Here is a 22,500-nt window from a genome sequence, read left to right as displayed (position 1 = left end):
TCTTATTTTTTTTTTTATGGGAGATAATGAGCTCTTTCAAAGTGTCAGAGGTGCTTGTTCTGACGTATCAGAAAATCCCTCAATGACAGACTTTAAATCTGTGCACAAAACCTGTGAAGAGTATGTGGCCTATATCAGATATCCGATTTAATTTTTTTCTTCTCTGTGTTACAGTTAGGCAGAATCTGGGGCAATGCACATCATTTTCTTTTCAGATTCTGGAAAGCTGATTGTTATAAAAATAACTGATTTTTTAGCATTATGTATGTACCATGACCAGCTATGGAGATTGCATTTAAGAATAACTAGCACACAATTAATTTTTGTTTTGTAAAGTCGTAATTCTTCACAGCATGCCTTAGGTACCTGACATTGTTTTTTATAGAAATAAACACTTAACTAATAATTGTGGTAATTTAACTTAATACTCATGTACAAGACCTATTCAATTATTGGTTAGTCCATTAAAAACTGTAATTATTTAGAACTAAGCTGGGTATTTCCATCTAAACCAAGTATACAGTATCGGGCTGTTCTAATGGTTTTTTTATTATGAAGAACCTGGCACTGGATAGTCCTTATGGAGGTTTTGACAGAAGCAGGGAGATCCTTTCATTGCAAGTCTTCATCTACAGCTTTCTCTCAAGCAATGAGAAATACAGTAGTGACATCTCCAAACCTTTATATCTGAGGACACTAGCAGAGGCGCAGTGCCTTGGATGATTTTACATCTCTGTGTATGATCTTTACATGTCAGTCCATCCATGTCTCATGTCAAAAAGTACTATTAATAATAAAGACAAAAGATAACTGTGCTCACGCAGTACCCTATTCCCTATAAAATGGCTAATCTTCATATTTTTTTTAAAGTTGGGATCATTTTAAATTAACCCTAAATATAACCAACCCAAACATTCAAAGTGGGTCAGAATAAAAAAAAGGGGTTGAATTGCCCTTTAATAGTGGGAAATTGATACATTTTAAGCAGCACCATAAAAAATGTGCATTCTCATGGAATTTCTTTAGGGATTTGAGGGTGCCTAGGCACTATTGTACCTAAAACTTCACATCTGACTATTAGCTACTATTACTACTTCTTCTGTTTGCATTGTTTTTCTTACTAGAGGCCCTGACATGAGCAAGCAAAGCCCTACATCTACCTCAAAGGCTGTCTCCAAGTAGAGACACAGTGCATGGTTGGTGCAAAATGGACTTTACCAAATAGAGCTGCAATGATGTTAAAAAAAAATACAATCATGTTTTGGGAGAAAACATCCTATGTCTCTAAAGACCCTTACATATCCATACTTTGTAGAAAATTACTTCCTAATTGTTAATTAATTACATGCATTTTCACACATGTACACACATTTTTTTTGTTCTCTTACATTTGACACATACATGTGTACAAATGTGCAGACACAACATTTATTATGTTGTTGGACACTGGATTGCTTATTAAGTTGCTCCACCATTGCAAAGAAGATTTTTCAGCTATTGTTCAACAATTTCATTTTAGAATATATGTATTTTCTGTTAGGTTTACAAAATAATAAATGTTGCTGCCCTTTAGCAGTTTGCTGGTAGCTGACACACTTTCTGAAACTCAATGTTTACTACCTACATCTTGCTGGTAAACAACACACCTTTACAGTAGCAAAACAAGGAAAACTCTCATTATATCAATCCCAAGGGACCCTCCACCTTACCCCTCTGGTTCTGATCTGCTCAGCCATAACTTAAGAAGTGGATGTGTCTGTACACAGGACCAATGAGTAAAATATCCCTAAATATTTGTGACCATTAAATCATCACCATAGAAATATTTCAAAGCCTCTGAGTTTACATGGATGAGCTTTTACATTTAAAATGTTGTTTGCTAGCATTTTCCACTTGCTTATTACCTAATGGGTTCCAACAATATATTTTTTGTTTTCATTTCCATGTGCAACAGATGGATGTAAAAGCAGGCAGAGCAAACTTAACAACATAGCTGTTTGAGTTATTAATCTTCAGATATGCTACATTCTGTCACCCCTTGTAGCCAGGTTTGTTCGAAGCCTTTTATTGTAGCATATGTCAACAGAGACGCACTCCCATCTGCTGCGGATAGTTTTGTGCCTGCAATGCACAGATGAGGGCACAATACAATACCTAGCTGTGTCAGTAATTACAGGTGTGTTGTGGGGAACCCTTAGCTTTAATCAGCCCCTTAATTATGAAAAAGGTGGGTCTTTTGTTCTCTCTCACACAGCCCCTGCATACTTTTTATGAGGCCCAGCATCCATCTGCTCACTCTCAGAATGTTTACTTTAACTGATATTGACATAAAAATGTATCAAAGGAAGTGATTAAAACCAGTTTACACATTAACCTGAAAGAAGCATTTAGGCCAGCTTGTTTGTCCAGTGAAAACACAATCTGTCGAGATGTCAGAAATAAGATTGTGCATTTCATCCCCTGTAGGAGGGGGGCATACGCATTTGGTAGTCATAAAAAAACAGAAGCCCCTTATGCATTTTATAGTATTAATATTATTTTAGAAAGTAGAAAGCAAATGAATGTGGGCTACTAGAACTAATGTTATATCGGCAACGTAACGATCAAATACCACAAGGTCCCATAAGAATGTCTGTAGCAGCAGGACTGCCGGTGCCCAGCTGTGGTAAACACATATAGGAGTAAATAGACTAAACTCTGTTACCTTGATGTTCTGAAGGAAAGGAATGTTCAGTGCTGCCAGTGATAGCTTTAATGTGCTTGTTTTCATTACAGAAAATATTGTTTGTGTAGCTATCTTCTAGATAAAATTATTATAGTTTTTGTCACTGGCAAATTGGGACCCTTAAGCTTAGATTTTATTGGTCTGCTGGGACTACTTCTTCCATGACTTCCGGGGTTTTTAAAGGAGATTGTAAAAAAATGTAAAATGTTGCAGTTTACTGGTCCTTAGATGTTACAGCTGCCTTAGATTCCTGTTTGAAGGCTAAGAATGGTTTCTGCAGAAACTGTGCCAGAAATGTAGCAGCCTTGTCACTAAATATGAGCTAAAACAAACTTCCCATGTAATGGAGAAAAAAGCCTGTTGGAAATCACATCAGTTTGAAGTCCAACCTAGGTGACACCTTAGCTCCCTCAAAGATGGAGCGGAATTAGTGTAGCCATCCTAGAATAGAAGTGTGTTATTATATGGTGGACAAAAAAATCCTAAAAATTCAAACTAATGCTATCTTGTCTAATCACTGGTGAGCTGCAATGTATTCAATATTTGTGTTTTAGGCTTGGGAAGCTTTAATTTTGAATATTTAAATTGTAGACGGTTTTCTTTTTAAGGCAAGAAAACCAATTTACATATATACAGGGAATTTGAGGAAAGCAAATATACAACAATTAGAACTTGATTTAAGGATCTATTTCTTCCTCTCCCTGTCCAAAATATAAAAAAACATGCTCCATTTTCTTTTTTTTAACAGAAAAGCAGCTATTTCAGAAATATAGCCTTCCAAATCATTTATTCCATATTTATCCCAAAAAATAGCATACGAAGGATGTGTTAGTGCTCTTCGTATATAAAAGGGATGATTACACGGAAAAGCAAATTATCATTCAAAATTTTAAAAATCTACATTTTTGTATATATATTGTATCTTGGTAATTAGTCAGCAGACTAAAGAGGTTTAACTGTTAACAAGCATAATCTTGTAATACATTTTTTTTAATAAACTAAATATACTCTTTTGGGACTTCAGGTTTAATGTATTCACAAAACCATGAAATAATGCAGAATCAAACTCTGAGGTCTAAATTTGATTTTTATGTTTTTTCCCCCTAGGATATTGTGAATACCGTCATAAAGCATTGCTCGTCCAGCTTCTTCTTCCTCAGTTTGCCTGGCTTTACCATGCTGATAGGAGACTTTATCACAGCTGCGGCCAAGGTTCTCAGTACAGACATGTTAGAGGTGAGTATGACAATGCTCTTTGTGCGCACTCTCTGGAGGGAGACCAGTCGCTAACAAGGTTCAGATTTCTCCACTCTAACAGGTGTCAGCTCATTAGTGCAACGTGAAACTGGTCTCCAGGGGAAAGATACCAGGGCAGCTGATGTGTGAAATTGTAGGATAGGATGACACACTGCTTTTGCAGAGGTGTTTCATCAAAGAACTGAAGTTTAACAAATCATATCCTCACTAATATTGTGGCAGGTACTGTGTAGACTTTGGTTTCTTAGCCTCATTAGCTTTGTTCAGTAAAGGGGACTGAAAACACCAAGGTTTAGAAAGGTGCTATTGTGAAGGGCCTAAGGCTGCAGGACATATCTGTTTTGTAAGAGGTGACCAGTCTAGGGAATAAAATACCATTACATTTAATGGCAAGTTTGCAGTCATGAGAATAGAAAATAACAAACTTTTTGGGAGAAATGTAGGACAGGCACTAGCCTTAAGAATATTTTTTTTAATAGGATGTAAGTCACCTAAAACTTTTATTTATTTTTTGTAATATTTAACAAAACTCATTTTGATATAAGTGTATCTGCAAGTAGGAATACCATACGCCATCCACTAGTTTACCGTTTATACTAATGTTAAGCCCTAATTGACCATTTTCAGACTGTGAGGCATTGACTTGGCAAAATCTAAATCCTATGTAATGGCAGATAGCCAAGAAACCTTAAACATTTGGGGTGTTATTTAGTGTTTGGTATTGTTTGCTTTTCTTTTTGTATGTATTATACATACCTTTATTTAAAATAGCTAGACCTATTGTGCCTTTTTATGTTGTTTTTTTTTTTAATGTATTTTAAAAAATCCTAAAATGTTTGAAATAACCATTTAAATTATAACAAAGAAAAAAAAAATTTTGTTGGGTCTATATAAAATAAGCCTGTAGTGTTGTCTTATCCCCTGCTTGAGCTCTGTGATAACAAACACTTAAAAACTGCCATTTAACAAATGTCACTATGACATGAAGAAAAATCCTCCTTTGGCAGCCTGGATGGAGTGTCAGTCATCAGCTTAGAGCTCAGGCAAGTGACAGGGCAGCTCTCCATAGGATTCCTAAAAAATGCTAATGATAGTTAGTCAGGGATAAATTTTTTTTTCTACTTACAATGTTATAATCTTGTACACAGTGGCTTTTACTTTGTATCCACTTTTACATTTAATACAACAATCCATAAAAGAAAATGTACATATTTTGTATTGCATTTTTAATTGTTTGCACTTAAAATTATTATATAGACTCAACTGACTGGCTGACGATCAAATGAAACCCAAAATGCTTTGATTTTCACTAGCAATACCCATTAAATTAGGCCAGAGACAAAATTGTGAAAATACTGGATACTCCACTGCAGAGTTTGTGTGTTTATATGTGTGTGTATACACATATACATACACAGTGTTCTCCCCAGCCCCTTTTAGCCAGGCGCACCACCCAGCACTTTTCAGCAACCACCTGGCTGTTTTTGGGTGGTTACTGAAAAATTGGGTCACAATACAAGGGCTACCCACAATTTCCACCCGCCTGGCTTAAAATATTTCTGGTTTAAATATATATATCCTATATCAATTCCTACATCAATTTTCATGATGAAATAGCTAGTTTTTTTTAGCTTCTTCAGTGTAGAACTAACCTTTATACTAAGCACGTTACCAAAATGTCTTCAGTCCTGTTCAGCCACTTGTTGCTCAACTTACAGTATGTGAGCTGAACCTGTTTAAGAGATATTTGTAAAAACTAATGTAAACTCTAATATTCCACAGACATTGCTGCCTTTTAAAGTCATCCCATTTCATTAAAAAGATATAGTACAGAAAAGAAGAAAATTGCAATAATAATCTAGTTTTCTTATTATTTTTGGACATTTCTCTTCAAATGCCATATTGAGGAAGATGTTTCCCTGAAAAAAAAATTAGCTTTGAAGCATATGCTTTGTCTTGTTCAGTGTAGCAATTTGCAAGGCAAGGAGGCTGAATATGGAGTTTGTGAAGATGGGTTGGATGTGATTGAGAGATGAAGCGGTGCAGCATTCCATGTATTTTTCTGCTCATAAAGCTCCATTATTCTTGTAGCATCTCTAAGCCGCACTATTTTTAGTTGCCCTTTTCCACTTTTATAAGCTTTTCTGTCTCGATATTACTGACAGAATAGTATGAGAATAACATGAGGTAATCAGCTGTGCGTTTCAAGGGTGGGGAGGATTGTAAGGGGGGTGAAAAATTTGTTGCCGACCCAAGAAAGGTTAATTGTGTCTCGTGGGAAGAATAATTCCAATCATAAGTACTACTTGTAATCAGTCGCTGTCATCTCAGGCACTCGCCAGTTCTGTGCACTGCAGAAATAATTATCAAGAAGATGGCTAACCGGAAATAAAATCATATCGGCGCAGGCTGATTGGAAGCACATCTATCAAAGCTCGATTAAGTACATGTGTGCGCTGTCAGACTTGTGGTGTTAATGTGATCGCTCCAACACTTTTCTGGTCCTGAGGCATTCAAATGTATAAATAAACTATGGACTGGAAAACATTTAAGTTAAAATATATGTACAAAATAGCCCCTTGGCGGAAATAACTACTGCTTTCTGATAGAAGTAATTGTCACAGGGACTCCTGTGGTTTTACTTAGATGTGTAAAAGGAGATGCTAAGAAGAACAATTGTATATTTTTGGCAGAGGCAGCCTTCAAGCACAGAAGTCCATAGACTTTAAGCTATTGAAGCTTAAAGCAGCCACTTCCTTCTAGGGTGACCTCTCTTACACACATTTTTTTGTTTTTATTAGTCCTGATCTGGAATAAATTATCATATCATTGTGTAAATAAGCCTATTTAGGATGGCTATAATTGCTATGCTTTTGACCATGTGTGTGAATCAACGGACTGGCAGCACAGAGATACAAAACCTTTGTCACATAAAATGACTTCAGAGTATGTATTTCAACAGTGTGGTTTGGTGTTTACCTGTGTTTCACTATTCTGTTTTTTTGTGCTTTTTAGATCTGAATGTTTCTTGACTTTTTTAGTGTGAGGCTTAGATTTGTAGGACTAGCTCCTCATCTAAACATAAATTCTACCTGGTGGAAGTTTTAACTTCAATAAATTCTAATTTCAGGCGTACCGTTCTTCAGAAGGCCTTTTTCATTGCAGTCAGTAGGCAGTGCCCAGTTTTTCTTTTTTTTTGTTTGTTTTTACTTTACAAAAGGGTAAAGTGTGCCTTAACAATTGTTTGCTATGCTGCCCACCCCCTAGTTGGACTGCTTTTGGATGCCTCACATAAATCTGTGCATCCACTGTAAAATCTTGAAGTCCAATGACCGCCCCACTCCCCGAACTTCAGTATATGTTATGGAAACTGCTTTGCGACCAAACTGAGGCATGCTGGTAGTAGAAGAGATTATCCTGGGCTGTCATTAAGCTTTTATAATTGCCAGTGTTCAGTTCTCCTGTAGGTAGCAGTACAACCTAAAGGTTAAAGCCTTAATGCATGATAATCTTTGATCATGCATGGTAACATGATCCCCCCCCAATAAAATAAAGGCAGTGTAGAGAAAAATGAGCATCACCGTTCAGACTTTATTTTATGATTCAGCTAAAAAAGTGAAAAACTAATAAGTCTAGTTGTTAGAACCAACACTGTAGGTCTTGCTGAATGTGAGCTTTCAGTAAGCTTCATTTTTCAGATCTTACATCTAGTTAAAGCTGCAGTGAATTATAATATTAAAGTTAGGAGGGTTCCACAATGAATTATTATGTTTTAGTTGCAAATGTGTTGATCTGACCTTGTCATTTCTTTCCTAGGCACCAAGGCTAGAAGCTCAAATAATTCTTGGGTCACTTGTGTGCTACCCAAACACTTACAGAGATCTCCCTTTACTTGAGACGTCAGCTGGAGCAAATGATATTGTCATAGAAAACAAAGATATAAAGGTGAGAAATTATAGTTTTGTAGTTTTTTGGAATAGAATACATCTATAAACCAGATGTTTTGTCAAATTGTTCAGAACAACACATAGTTTGAAGCTTAAATGTAGTTTATCAAAAGTTATGTAAATCAGCCTTAGCACTGTTTGAGTGCCACCTATTCATCAGAACTGTTTTCCCTAAAGTGTTTTAGAAGTACTAAATAAACTCCAAATAAGAAAACAGGGCTAAATTGGGAAGCCTGTGAAGACTGAAAAGGTATTTTAATTACAGGTTGGCAAAAAGGTAAAAAAGCCTAAATCTAAAACAAGAGTTCTTTTAATTAAAATAGTCACAACTGGGTGGTTAAAGGCTCTTACAATAGCAAGGTATGAACGGGGAATTTAAAGATTAGTCACACAACTCTTGTGGGAGGGACTTCAAGGGGCATAACTATCCAGAACTTGTGCCTACTCACAAATGCAATAACTATCCAGAACTTGTGCCTACGCACAAATGCCACACAACTTACACTCACAAATTAATAATTAGTGTACCACAACAAATGTCTCACAGACAAGCTGGAAAGCCTTCATTACAAATGTTTTCTGCATACAGAATTTAGACAGCTGACATGTCGAGCTTTACTTAAAGATAAATCTTCATTAAAATAGTGTGGGACTTCACAATTCATGCCTGCACTTTTTGTCCATCACTCAATTTGCATTTTTCCTTCATCAATACTCATCGCATTTTAAAAAAAACTAATAAGTTAATTTTGCAGTTTAAAGTTTCCGCCATATGGCCTTAAAAATGTGCCCATTTCCCATATTCAGCCACTACACCACATGTTCCCAAATTCATCCAAAATTTAAAAATATATACTGTGTATTATGACTGTGTGTGTATGTACCCATGTCATTTTCATTTGTTTGTATTTCTTAAATTCCCATTTTACTTGGTAGATGTATGTGAAGTAGCTATAAATTTTCTATTTCACCTCCTAACTTTAGGGCTTCTTAGTCAATACTTTATTGAAGAATGCCAGGGAGGAGCCCAACGAAGCATCTAGGTAAGATAAAACGGTGCAGTGTTTGGCACATTAATTCTTTGGCAGGTTGTAAAGTAAAGCTGTATGCATTGCAGTAATTTCTAGTGGTTTACTTGGAGTTCTGCTATAAACTACCTTTTGCATGCTAGCATAAGATAATGACATTTCTGCATTACAGTTGTAAATGCTTGAGGCTTTAAAAGTAAAATTGCCAGGCTGAATTACTACTGGATATAGATGCCTTTCAACTAATGTTGAAGTTGTGTTATGTTAGGCAGTGTGTATGTGTTAAAGGAAACTGATGGTTTTTGTCAATCTTATTTTGAAGTTAGTTTTCATGTTTAATGTGTTATTCTACCAATAAACTTTTATGACTTGTGTACTGTTCTAATAATGAAGATCAGCCGAAGGAGGGCTGAAAAGGGCGAAGAATGTGTGTCCCTTCTGACCTGACTGACTACACAGTGGGTGTTACCAGACTAATGATATGGAGGTTCATACGCCATTCTCCCCTAAAACCATAGGTTTTCTTTACACTCCATTTTGAAACAACAGAAAAAAAGTAAAAGAAGAAGAAAAAGCATGTATTTTTCTGGGGCAAATAAAATATTATGGGATATATAAAACCCATTTGCATCAAATCATTTCCAGCTTTGTAAATCATTAGTTCCCATGTTGTTATCCTAAAGTTAAGAACCTCTGCTTTCTGAGTGGTGGTCGGACAAACCCACTTCCTATTCACATCCATATCTGTAAAATCAGCTGGGGGCTTTGCTGATTACAGAACAGTAGGTCTAACTTGGCATGGGGTGTGCTGGGCCAGTGCAGAGGGAACAAAAACCTTAGAAAAATGGTCCTACGCTGCAGATTTACGATAATGGACGTTAATTTACTGGGCTGAAACAAAATTATAAACCATATGCAATTAAGATGGTTGGTTTTTGATCCCTTAATGAATGGATGCATGTACTTTTGTACTAATTGAGCCCAAAGTCAAGTCATTCTTCATGGTGGTTTACTGCAGAATCTAATTTTATGTGGAGGTTTCATTTCTAAATATATTTGAATTTAAAGGAACATGGGACATTTTTTTTTTTTTTTTACAGTGCCTTACCTTTTACATAAAAAAGAGTGGAATTTTTGAGTCGCTACATATACCATAATCTTGCAAAAAAGAAAAACACAATTTGCAAATGTATTCGCATAATTTAGAAAAGCATGTAAATGCCATAGTAAAATATGCACAGTTGAGGATATGCACAGTTGAGGATATGCACAAAACCTGAAGGTGCCCCGAGGCATGTTGAAAATCTCTGAAGGAATTCATTACAAATACAATTGTTATTTAAAATTACATGTAAATGTTAACCAAAGCTATGCAACCTGGGAAAAAAATTGGAACAACCATAGGAATGTGCATTTTATATTATCTGCAATTTTTCACGTGAAGGAAAAAAGAAAAATTGTAGATAAATTTTCCAAAGCTTTTTTAAAATGGTAAAAAGGTAAAGAGCCAGTAACAAAAGTTACCTATAGTAACCAATCAAATTGTTGCTTTTAAATAAAAGAAGCATTACTTTCTATCAATATCAGCTCTAGAATTTCTAGTTTTTATAAGTCTCTCAGTGTTAATTGTCTCACTTGCAGCTAATTGTTGATTTGCTGTGTTTATTATTATTACAATGTGACCCCTTTTAGTGCTCTTTGAAAATATCTGGTTTTGTTGTTTTGATGTTTCCACTGTTCCATTAATGCATCCTTCTGTTGTTTCCATCATTGTATGCCTTACTCCTAAAATGTTGTGTTTAAGGTGCATTGCAATCTGCTGTCTTGGAGTGTGGATCTGTGAAGAGCTAGTAGAGCACACAAATCACCCTCAGGTTATAGAGGCCATTAATGTCATCGGGGTAACACTAAAGGTATTGTTTATATTTTTTTTTTCAAGAAGTGCATCGCACACTTTTCATTTTTCATTTTCTGCTGCAAGCTTACTCTGCCTTGGCCTGTGCTGAGACCTTATATGTAATGGATGAATGCGTCTAGTGCAGGAGAACAGAACTTGACACTCTGCCCATCGTTATTGAAGTGGCTGGCAATCCTATAGAACCAGGCAAACAGCGTATACTGTTCTCCTAGTTTTTAAAAATTATCTGCAATAAGGGCTGGTGATAAAGATGAATTATATAAATTCCTTTGTTAGTCCAACCTGTAGATGTGTTGCCTGCAGATCATGTTACTACATTACATTTTTTTTGTCATCTGTGTTGTTTTGGGTAAAGTTCTGCGGAGGAGTATGAGAAAACCCCCCACTGTAGGGTAAATTCCTTTTTACATAGTTGTCACCAGAACAAGTGTCCCCATTTGAAAATTCCTAAATTCCTTCTTTATTTTTGTTTCGGTGACAACTTGAAAATTTGTAAGTGAATGTTGCATTGGACATTTGCACTTTATGTCCTGTAGATGTAAGAGGCTGTGGGAGAAAATCACTCCAAACAGAGGTAAATTCTGTTTTATACAGTCACCTGAAGAATGTCTTTATTAGAATTATTTCTTTCTCTCTTTTTTTTTTTTTTTTCACCCCCTTATGGAAACTTAGAGAAAAAACAATGCACTATGCACCTACCCTCACCACTCCCCATATGTTCAGCTCCATAGTATAGTGGTTTAATCGAAAAGAATAGCCAGCACCCTAATGTTTAAATTGTTCGGTTTACTACAGTTGTATGTCACAAGGAAACGGCAACATCACCCATTGGGGAGATTAGGTGATGTATATAGTAATATATACTTTTAGGCATTTTGTTTGTCTGCATCCTTGACAAAGTGGGCTTGCTTGTCTCCAAAATGTTGGTAAATGTTGCTATACACTATAATAAACCCTGAGATTTGATTATTCATATCCAGTCTAAATTTTGCTTTAAACATCAGAAAAAAAGTTTGGTTTATTATACAGTTTTAGCAATAAATATATAAAGAAGCCTGATCTTGTGACCTGAACAATCCATACTAAGGGCTACAATAGACTAAATGAATGAATGAATGCAATGTCACTGCAGAGCTGAGCCACTGCATGTCTACCATAGATCAGACCATCATTTAGTTTCCAGTAGCGGATGATCTAGGTAGCAATTCTATTTTTAAGTTTGGGTTGCTTAAATGTTGATACATAAATCTTTAAGAGTAAACTATGGAACCTGAGCTATGGGCACCAGCTTCACTTGTACTGTCTTTGGAAGTCACTACCTTTGGTTTCTGTTAAAGAAAGGAAACAGCGGCTGTCTGCTGCCTTATGTTCAGTAAAGGTGTGTAGATTTCACTTTCCTAGTCACTGTGTCATTAGACTGCTTACTTTTGTAATGATTAATGTAAAAGAGATATTAAATATTCCATCACTTACCTTTAGGTAAATTATTATTAGGAGGGGTTTCCCTTTGTCAGAAGTTGAGGAACCCTGAGACTGTATCTATATTATGATATGGCATGTTTAATATGTAATGCACTCTTGCGTCATGATTGCAGGCTAGAGATTATAACCCGGGTGTTCATATTACCAGCATCACTTGTTTAGTACCTAGTAAACCCCCCTTTCATTATTGACTGCAGGCTGAGGCATTACTCATACTAGGTGGGAGAGGGAGAACCACGTATTACAAGCTGTTCCCTTTTGTTCTGTTGTTTTGATGGAAGATTGTATATCACATGTGTACTTGTAGCAGTTAGCTAATGAGCTCAAATAAATGTACAAGAGGCCCTATTTAACATGACACAATATGTTATCATCATATCCAAGCGTATTGTTTACTATTGAAGTTGCAAGATATAAATTCATTTATTTTAACATTCATTTTTAACCTCATTTTGGCTTAGAGAGAGAACAGCACATTGCAACATTGGATTCCTGAGTTTAGTTTTTATCAGCATCTCTTCATTTCTTGCACAGTCCAAAATCATTCTTGTATCCAAAATGGCTTGCGGGCAGATGAGCCATGGGGTGTATGTGAAGGATAATGTGATTGGGATATAACTAAATTAGATATGTTTGGTAAACAGGTAATTTGTAAACTCTTGCAATATATTATATTCAGATTATTAAATGAATATTTGCAGTAGTCCATGGTGCCTGATTTGCACTTTCATATTGAACAGTTAAAAAAAAAATTTAAATGAAAGTTACTTAAAGATTGCATAGTACATTTTCATACATGCCATATAAGTTTGTATATATAATAATACTCTTGTATGCTTATGTACATGTATGGGGGAACTTTATTTCCATGTTTGGTGATACTGGGAAATTATTTGCTGATTCTCTTTAACTCTTGGGTAATAAATGTCTGTATCTCGTTGCATGCCTTGTGTAAATACCAACTTTTTACATTGACCTACTCCCTCCAATGTATGAGTGGTAAGATTGCTAGTACTTTTAAACAGTGATTCAGCCTAAAGATTAGCTAGAAGGAAGATGTCTTTTTACTGTGAAAAAGCATGCCACACTAAGATATGCTTCTTTTTTTCTCCCCTAAACCTATGCTTGAGGCTTATGTGTGGCTTGCACCTTGCAGTGCACCCTCTGTATTTACTTTCATGCAGTCTTCTCTTTATGGTAGACTTGGATATTGATACGCCTACTTCCTGGAGAGTGTTGTTCACTTGGTTGGTTGCTGTGATGGGGTTTCTCTTCACCATGGAGGTTTCTCTTGACCATCCACCACTGTTGTCTTCCGTGGATGTCCAGGTCTTTTGGCGTTGCTGAGTTCACCAGCGCTTTGTTTCTTTCTCATGGTGTACCAAACTGTAGATTTTGCCACTCCTAATATTGTAGCAATTTCCCGGATGGGTTTTTTCTGTTTTTGCAGCTTAAGGATGGCTTGTTTCACCTGCATGGAGAGATCCTTTCACCGCATGTTGTCTGTTCACAGCAAAATCTTCCACATACAAGCACCCCCCCTCAAATCAACTCCAGGCCTTTTATCTGCTTAATTTGATAATGACATAACGAAGGAATTACCCACACCAGCCCATGAAATAGCCTTTAGGTCAATTGTCCAATTACTTTTGATCCCCTAAAAGGAAGTAAAAGTGTTGTAAAAAAAAAAAAAAAGCTCAACTGCATCTGAGTTGTTTAATTTAAAATGAATTGTGGTAATGTAGAGAACCTAAATTAGAAAAAAGTTGTCTCTGTCCAAATATTTATGGACCTAAAATATATAAAAACTTGACCATATTGCGAAGGACAGTGATTACTTGTAAAATCCATCGACCCCCATGAATAATATTTTACATTTTTCAGTTTAATGCAGTCAGACCAAGGGAACAGAATTTCTGATCATTGTTTGTGTGGGTCAATTTTACCTTTAATAAATATATCTAGTGAAAAGGCAGTCTCCAAATGATCCTAAAAAGACATTAATATTTAAATGTCATAATACTTCACTTTTAAAAGTGCAGCAAATAACTAACCATAATGTAAAGAAAACTCATCTAGTAGAAAATCAACATACTGTTCTTTTTGAGGATTTGTTAAAATCATTCTGTAAACGGTTTGTGATGTTTTGCCTTGCAGTTCTCTAATAAAACAGTTGCGCAGGTGGCCTGTGATGTCCTTCAGCTTCTGGTATCATATTGGCGAGAGCTTCAGAATCCAGAGTTACCTCTCTCCAGAAAGATCACTGAGGTAGGATACATCTGAGTAATCCTCTACCATGGTCATTTCAGAAATGTCAAGGAACCTGCACTAAAATATTCTGATAAGGTGTTGTGTATTAGTGACCAATTCCTCATCAGACCAACTTCCTGCTCTGTGGTATTAAAAACATACAGAATATTGCTTTGCTTAGATCCTCATTGGTTATATACACACATCTTTAACTTTGGTGTATGGTTATTTTTTAATTTCTGATTTTTGTTTCTTAAAAAATGAAGAGGGAAAATGCAGTTTCTGTTTGTCAGCATAAATGTTTCCAAAAATAAAGAGGGGTTTCTTTACAGACATTAGAAAGCTAATGGAAATTGCTTGGTTCTACTTCATTCTGATTATTTTCGTTCCCTCTGGATTTAATGTACTAACCGGTGAAAAAGGAGGAATTTGGTTGAAAATGGTTGAAAGAATGCAATATTTTGTAATAGCCTGTTTTCTCTAATACTGTATTTCTGCTTTATGTGTGAATGTAAACATCCATGTTTACCTAATGTAAATGAATCAGATGGTTCTCTTTGACCTTAACTGTAATTATACTGAACTGTTAGACATCAGTGTTATAGCTAAATTCCAGGACCGTAGCTAAACAATTACAGTATTAATACATACACAGCAGACCTATAGGAAAGGTTGTACTTTAAAAAGACTTAAAATTCTGTTTAACCAGTTAGGTGATCCACGCAATGTTTGCAGATGACAAAGCCAAATCATAGGTCTAGATACAACCTCAGCTCCTGATTGGTCTGTAAAGGAACAAAAGCACACGGCTCTGACTTTTATCTCAGAAAGCGAACAAATTTAAATGTGCATTACTTCATTAGTACCTGATTGGCTTACACTGCTTCCTTCCCTTTTCAATTCTGCTATACAGGGGATTGCTGGATCTTGACACAAAGACATCTTTAGTAATTTATGCTATTTAGATAAATTAAGATAAATTTCAGATCTATATTTATACAGAACATTTTCTGGCCACATCCTAAAGGGACAAAACTTATTCCACTCATTCCACTTATTCTAAGTCATTAAAATTAGGGCTGCAGCTCATTTATAGTAGAGGTTGACAATCACAAATCCAGCAACTTCAGGACTTAAGGTGCGCTGGATTTTCGAAAATTCCGGATTTTTTTTTTATATACTTCCAGAAACAGACCAGCCTTCCTCTCCCAGCACCCGCAGACATCTGGCACAGTTCCAGGGAGCAGGCAGCAGAGACGTCTCAACATGCATTTACTGTAGTAGGCAAGACCTAACGGCTGTTTCTGCATAACACTGCCATCAAAACATTAGTGGACAAATAGTGTACTACAGTCCCTGTATTGAAAATGCTACAGGAAATTCATGCCGGAAAACTGAAAAAAAAAAAACGGATTATCGATGAACAGATTTTCGATTGTCAACTTGTATTCAGTTTTCTGTATAGAAATTTTCTAAAACATTAAAAAAAATGTATAAAAAAAGGTTGAAGGGAATCTTCTTAGGTTTATTAGAAAATTATGCATAACATATAGTTGCTAGATTGAACAGAATGCTGCTTTTTACTGTCTAACCCTTCATTTTTAGATGATTATTACCATCCACCTAGTTGTATGGTTTTTCTCAGACTTGAGGCCACATGAGGTAGTTAATGCCTGTTTGGCCAAGCTACAACACTCTCCTTTGAGATCTAAGCATTGGGATGTTTTTGCCTGAGGTAGTAGGATCTACCTTTTATTTGGTAAATACACATGTACCAACATTTGCAGCAGGTCGAGCACAGGGGATCACATATATTTATCAGATCCTGTTTTTTAAATGTACATTCTAAAAATTACTGCTCACCAAGTTCTGTCTTTGGTTGGCTTATATTGCATTTCTCCATGGAATTACTTAAGCTTACCCTTAGGACTAATGTATTACATTCTTTAATTCTAATGAAATAACATAAATACCAGTTATATATATTGCCCATAGCCTTATGTGTTTGGGTAAGTGTGTTAAATTCAGGGTGTTACCAGAGCAGTATCTTGATGCCACTTTTATACTTATGTTAGAATGTATACATATTTTTTTCAATTGATTTACTTACTTGTATTTCTATATTTATTATACTGTATGATATAGAATCCTCTTGTAACATCATGTGCAAAGCAGATACAATAATGTTAAGGAGTGAATGCAGTATACTAAGTTTAGTATTGTATTAAACATACTAATACAAAAAAAGATAATATATATAAAAGAGATCAAATTAAATACTATTTTGAGACTTGGAAGCACCTTAAAGCCATTTTTTTTTTTTATGAACGCCGTCTACATTTAGCAAAAGGGCATAAAGAAAAGGTTTGTATGGGCCCTTACCCACTGTGCTGAAATAATGTAGGTGAGGGCATGTGACATAAAAATACCTTCTCTTCTAAAAAGAATGGACTGTGCTGCACATTAGTCAGTGGTGGGATTTTTGGTATCTTTTTGCCTCCTTCAACATAACCTTGTTATCCTTTCTTGTTTGTGTTATAATGTGTTTAGGTAGTAGCTTGATGAGGCCTGTTTAATGATCATTGGTTATTATTTTATTGTCTGAATATTTTCTTTTAGATTCTTGTGGCAACTATTTCCTTCCTTTTGCCAAGTGCAGAAAATTCTTCAGTGGAAGTGGACAAAAAGGTATATTTTATAACTTTGAAGCATTATTTGAGTTTCAGACCCATAAGAAAAACAAATTTTGCATAGTAGAGACCAAACAAAATTCCTTACCCCCTCATATACTTGGAGGAAAATGTCTCTCATGTGCAACACCTTACCATCTACTTAGTAGTGACATCACAGTTCACTGTGGGTGCCCCCCAGGTTGGGAGTAATCCTTAAAATTTCAATGGGAGCAGGAACATAGCTGAGAACTATAACAGGGCAAATTTAATGCAGAGTCTGCAAGAAAGCCTACAGTTAACACAACCTGCACAGACTCTACCCATAACCCTTTGAGTGAGCGTAACACTTTATTAACTTGTGGTTATTTTCATGTGTTTATATGTTTAAGCTGTTAAGCTGTTTTTCTAACATGACCTGGTACCCAAGCAAGATGAATACTCATTGATTTCAATACCGATCAGTAAAGAACTGCTTTTTAAATATGTGAAAATTGTTATAAACTGTTAGAGATAATACGAGATCAAATATTTACGTTATTCTGCTGCATTGCGGCTAGTCCACTTGTTGTAAAGTAAAATTCAGTCATCTTTTTTTTTTTTGTCCCCTTTAGTTTATAGTGTCCCTGCTGTTATGCCTATTAGACTGGTGCATGGCCCTTCCCTTGCAGACCTTGCTAGAACCAATATCCACATTCCCCCTTGAAGAGCCACATCAACCTAAACCATCTCTCCTTGACTACATTTACAGGGTACGTATTCTATAATTCTGCTGTTAATATTTGCTGTATTTTGTTGGATATGGTCCTATCAGCGCTTAAGTCTTCTTTCTATAAATGTGGTAGCCAGGTGCCTTAACTCTAGTTTGTAGGTCACTCTACACCTCATTGATTGGAGTTTGTGCTGTTATATTAATGCATTACTTTCTTTATTACTAGAATGAATTCAGTGAGACACCCTTACTTATTTTTATTGAAAGTAGGGAAGCATTTTTTTTTTAATCTCAGCAATTTTTAATTCTTCATCCTTTTTTTTCAATGCCATCTACATTAAAAAGGAACTAAAATTAGGACAACATAACAGTATAGCAGGGTTATGAATGGGAATGAATACACTCCCATGTGCATGTGCTGGAAGTATGTCATTCTGGCACGGCCACTCAAAATGCCCAAAATCACAGAACTGGAAAAAGGACCGGGTTAAGATGTTACCACCAGCAATGGAGCAAGAGGAGGTTTGTTTAGTTCTCCGTTATGCTTACTACTTGCATTACAATCTGCTAGTAATTTTGGAAGATTAGGTAGCAACTTTTTAGGATGTATAAAATAGGTGAGAGACAAATGCCATCTGGCATAAGGTTGCTAATGTCCTTCTGAAATGCTAGTAACCCGGCTGTTTCTGACCTGTTTAATTCTTCAGCTTACCTAATTTGCAACAACTGAAGCATAGGGAATGTCAAAATTCATGATCCACACAGTGGGCCACTGACTCAGAAAACTAATGCCATTATATCACCATGATAGTCACTCATCTAGCATTTTGAAAAGAAGAGGTGAACAGTAGCACCCTCTCTTTATGCCAGAACTGGTTTTCTTTATATAAGTGGTTTTGCCTGAAAATCTTTTTTTTAATGACTATATGTATAAAATATTAATATTGTGTCTTGTGTAACATTTCGTATTTATTTTTAGGTTCTACATTGTTGTGTGTGTGGCTCCAACACATATACCCAACAAAGCCAGTATATTTTAAGTCTGGCTGATCTTTCCTCCATAGACTATGACCCATTTCTACCTTTGGGGAATGTGAAAAATTCTGAGCCTCCACCTTCTTATAGTTCCTCTGACTTCAGCAATCTTCTTACTGTGGCAGAAGGTAAGCATGCAATATCAGTTGTCATGTCTTTCCATCAGTAACAGCCTTGTAACTAGAAATGTTGCTGTATTATGGCATATGTGTGTCTCTTGCTTTTCCTCTGCACCGCTGGCCACTTTACTTTTTTTTTGTCTATCCTTTCCGTACAGAAATTATTTACAATTCTCCCCCAAATGAACAATAATTTAGTACAAAAAGTACTAGCTTTCCCAAATTCATGGAAATGGTAATAAGTTTAATGTAGGCAATTACAATAAACATTTAAAATGCTGATGGTCTTGTAAAAGTCATTAAATGTAATGAAAATTGTGCAGTATTATCAAGAGAGTAATGCTAGCGCAAGTGATATTATCGTTTTCTGAGCTAAAGGCAGTTGTTTGCCTGTAGCTAATCTCATAAATATGTCATATGTATTAAATGTTGTCTTATACAGTAAAGTAATTTGCCGTCATATTAAATGGTAAACTCTGTATATAGCAGTTTATTTATTGATTTAGTATTTTTTTTAATAAACTGGTATAGACTGTTGTTAATCTACAACATAAGTTAGTAGATTTAAACCAATAAATCACCTAAAACATGTATTGTATTGTTGTGGCCAACAGTAAATGTGCTTTCATTTTTAAAAGAGAAGTTTAGACTATAATAATTATAAAATTGTAAGACTTGCTTGTTGCTTTACCACTTTTAAGAAATAATAATTAGTTATTGTATACTTAAATATGTTAGTTTATATACTTTGGTTTGGCTTTCTTTATATGAGAGACCAAAAAAAAAAGTCAGCATTAGGTGTGTTCAGAGATAACCATTCTGCATTGTTAGCAGGTATTCAATCAGGAGTTTCCATGTTACTAAATTTTAATAGTGTATACTGGGGACATACAGCTGTGTCTGAATGGGACACCATAAGAAGGCATATTATGGCATTTATGCCTTTTTAATATTCATTTTGAATAACTCTTGCAATGTGTAATTTAATACCGAACTTATATTTTTATGTTTCTATTTCAGAGAAGAAGAGAAGGAACCTAGAACTGATCCCTCTGACAGCTCGTATGGTCATGACACAGCTTGTGAACCATTTAGGACACTATCCCCTCAGTGGTGGTCCAGCTATCTTACACAGCTTGATTAATGAGAATCAGGATAACCCTTATGTAGAGGCCTCTGAGTTGTCAAACGATGTGTTTCGAAGTCCCAATTTGCAGCTTTTTGTATTCAACGACAGTGCTCTTATTTCTTATCTGCAAATCCCTGCAGAAAATTCAGTTGGGAGGGACTCAACAGGCGTACCCGGTGATGTACGGATTATTGTCAGAGATATCTCAGGGAAATACTCTTGGGATGGTGGAATTTTGTATGGGCCACTAGAATGTCCTGTTGTTGGATCAAAGGAAACAAAACTGCAGAATACTCATCAAGTCTGTGAATCTAAGAGCTTGTCACAGTCAGATTCAATGGAAGGAGAAGGATTAGATGCCCTTGATGCACTTTTGGAAAATCTTGGCACCATAAGTCCAGAATGCCTACAACATACAGACTTGAAGCTGAATGAACCCGCCTTACCTCCAGTTGGAATGAGCCGAGAACAGGAGGAGGAAATCATTGGAGCAATCACAAGACAGAGTTCCTGTGAAGCTGTGCACATTCAGAGGTGTATCTGTGACCCCAGTGTCAAAGTTTCTTGCCAGGAGGAACCCAACACAGCTGAGCCACAGGCACCGTTTTATTTCTGTAGACTCCTTTTGAATGATCTAGGGATGAATTCATGGGAGCGAAGGTATGTGGAAATAACCCTTAGGGCTGTTTAGTTTTGTGAATAATATATTTGTCCCTTCTTTTGTCTGTGTTCATAATCATCTCTAACTAGTGAATTTGAAGGCACTTTAAAACTACCTATAGTTAAACACTTATCACTGAGCAAAATGGCCTCTAACGTATAGGTCCATGCTAGAGCTTTGACCAACTACTCTGAGGGCGAGTTATTTTTACAGGCTAGGAGACCAATTTTACCCATCAGTATTAAGCAGTCTTCCTGGTGTCTGTCATATCCCTCTGACATGTCTAAAGCAATAAACATGCATGTTTATGCCCCCAATAAAACAGAACTGTGTTTGAGGTCAGTTGATTGATTCTTGCATGTTTGTCTGGCCTTTTAAATATATAGCCACTTTAAAAGTATCTGTATGTGAGCAGATCCTTTCATTTTGATGACCACCAGGTTCTCACCTCTACACGTTCTCACCTCTACACGTTCTCATATGAGAAGCAATAGCCAGGGGTTTCACAGTGTCACTTTTTAATTTTGATACATCAACTTTGATAAATATGTTTTATTACTTATAATACACATAGTCGGTATTTCTCAAACATTGTTGTAATACTGATAAAGCATCGAGTTCTTAAGACAGATGTAGTCCCATGGGCCTGTGCAGACCAGTCAATGTTCTATTAGTGAATAGGTTTATATTAGGTAATTGCAGCATTTTTCTAATGTATTTCTTGTTGCATAGTTACATTTCTTACATTTTGTATGTACAAGATAAAGCCTAACCACTTTTCTTTCTTCAGAAAAAATTTCCATCTGTTGAAGAAAAATTCAAAGTTATTACGAGAACTTAAAAATCTGGATTCCAGGCAGTGGTAAGGATTTTTTTAAATAGATTTGAACTTTAACAGTGAAAAGTTGACTTGTTTGCACATTTTCATCTAGGGATTAGTTTACGTGTATGTAGGTATGTTATGCTAAACGGGGCTTGATTTATGAGGTCGGACAAAGATTTAATCTAGAGGACCATAAAGAAATAAATAGAATAAGTAAAAAATCCCTCCTTGTAAATGCAGTGGGACATGGATGCACAGAAAAGTTAGCCTTCATCAGCCCTAATAAAGAAAATAACGGTGAACAGAAAAGTCAGTCACTAAAATGCTTAAGTTGAACTGAACACTAAAAATATTCTAACAAGCAGTAAACCTCTTTTTTAGGAAATGTGGATACTATTTAAATGGTGCAACTCCATTAGGCATGTGTTGGAGTTGCATCATCTATGCCTGCATTGTAAATAAAGATAAATTGCTGGGAATGCTTTCTAATGTAAAACCTAATGAGTTAAAGCTAAACATTCAGGTTCCCCCATCCAGGAAAATGTTAAAACTACCAGATAGACCTCCAGAAATGTTTCCTGACTGGGGGATAGTTAGAGTGAGTAATGTACTTTAATATGGAGTCCAGTTCTGTCAGTGGTTTCTCACCACCTTAGATGCACCACTTTTAATCCCCTTAGATACATTGGGCTTGATTTTCTAAAACTCTCCAAGGCTGGAGAGGATACACTTTCATTAGTGAAGC

The 22,500-nt window shown here is 35.8% G+C and overlaps 1 protein-coding gene across 1 annotated transcript in view; it reads left to right on the top strand.

Annotated features, from left to right (window-relative positions):
• RALGAPA2 (Ral GTPase activating protein catalytic subunit alpha 2) overlaps nt 1–22,500 on the top strand; it is a 191,708-nt gene that overhangs the window by 74,782 nt on the left and 94,426 nt on the right. Inside the window, exons 20-29 of the mRNA XM_072410265.1 lie at nt 3,833–3,961; nt 7,799–7,927; nt 8,914–8,972; nt 10,762–10,870; nt 14,515–14,625; nt 17,227–17,295; nt 17,891–18,028; nt 18,968–19,151; nt 20,163–20,931; nt 21,723–21,794. Of these exons, the coding sequence (XP_072266366.1) occupies nt 3,833–3,961; nt 7,799–7,927; nt 8,914–8,972; nt 10,762–10,870; nt 14,515–14,625; nt 17,227–17,295; nt 17,891–18,028; nt 18,968–19,151; nt 20,163–20,931; nt 21,723–21,794 (1,769 nt within the window). The remainder of the gene's footprint in view (nt 1–3,832; nt 3,962–7,798; nt 7,928–8,913; nt 8,973–10,761; nt 10,871–14,514; nt 14,626–17,226; nt 17,296–17,890; nt 18,029–18,967; nt 19,152–20,162; nt 20,932–21,722; nt 21,795–22,500) is intronic.

The sequence above is a fragment of the Pyxicephalus adspersus genome, chromosome 4 (genome assembly GCF_032062135.1).
Source record: "Pyxicephalus adspersus chromosome 4, UCB_Pads_2.0, whole genome shotgun sequence".
Classification (NCBI taxonomy): Eukaryota; Metazoa; Chordata; class Amphibia; order Anura; family Pyxicephalidae; genus Pyxicephalus; species Pyxicephalus adspersus.
Note: the sequence above shows the minus strand (reverse complement) of the source record. Positions and strands in the feature narration are given on the sequence as shown.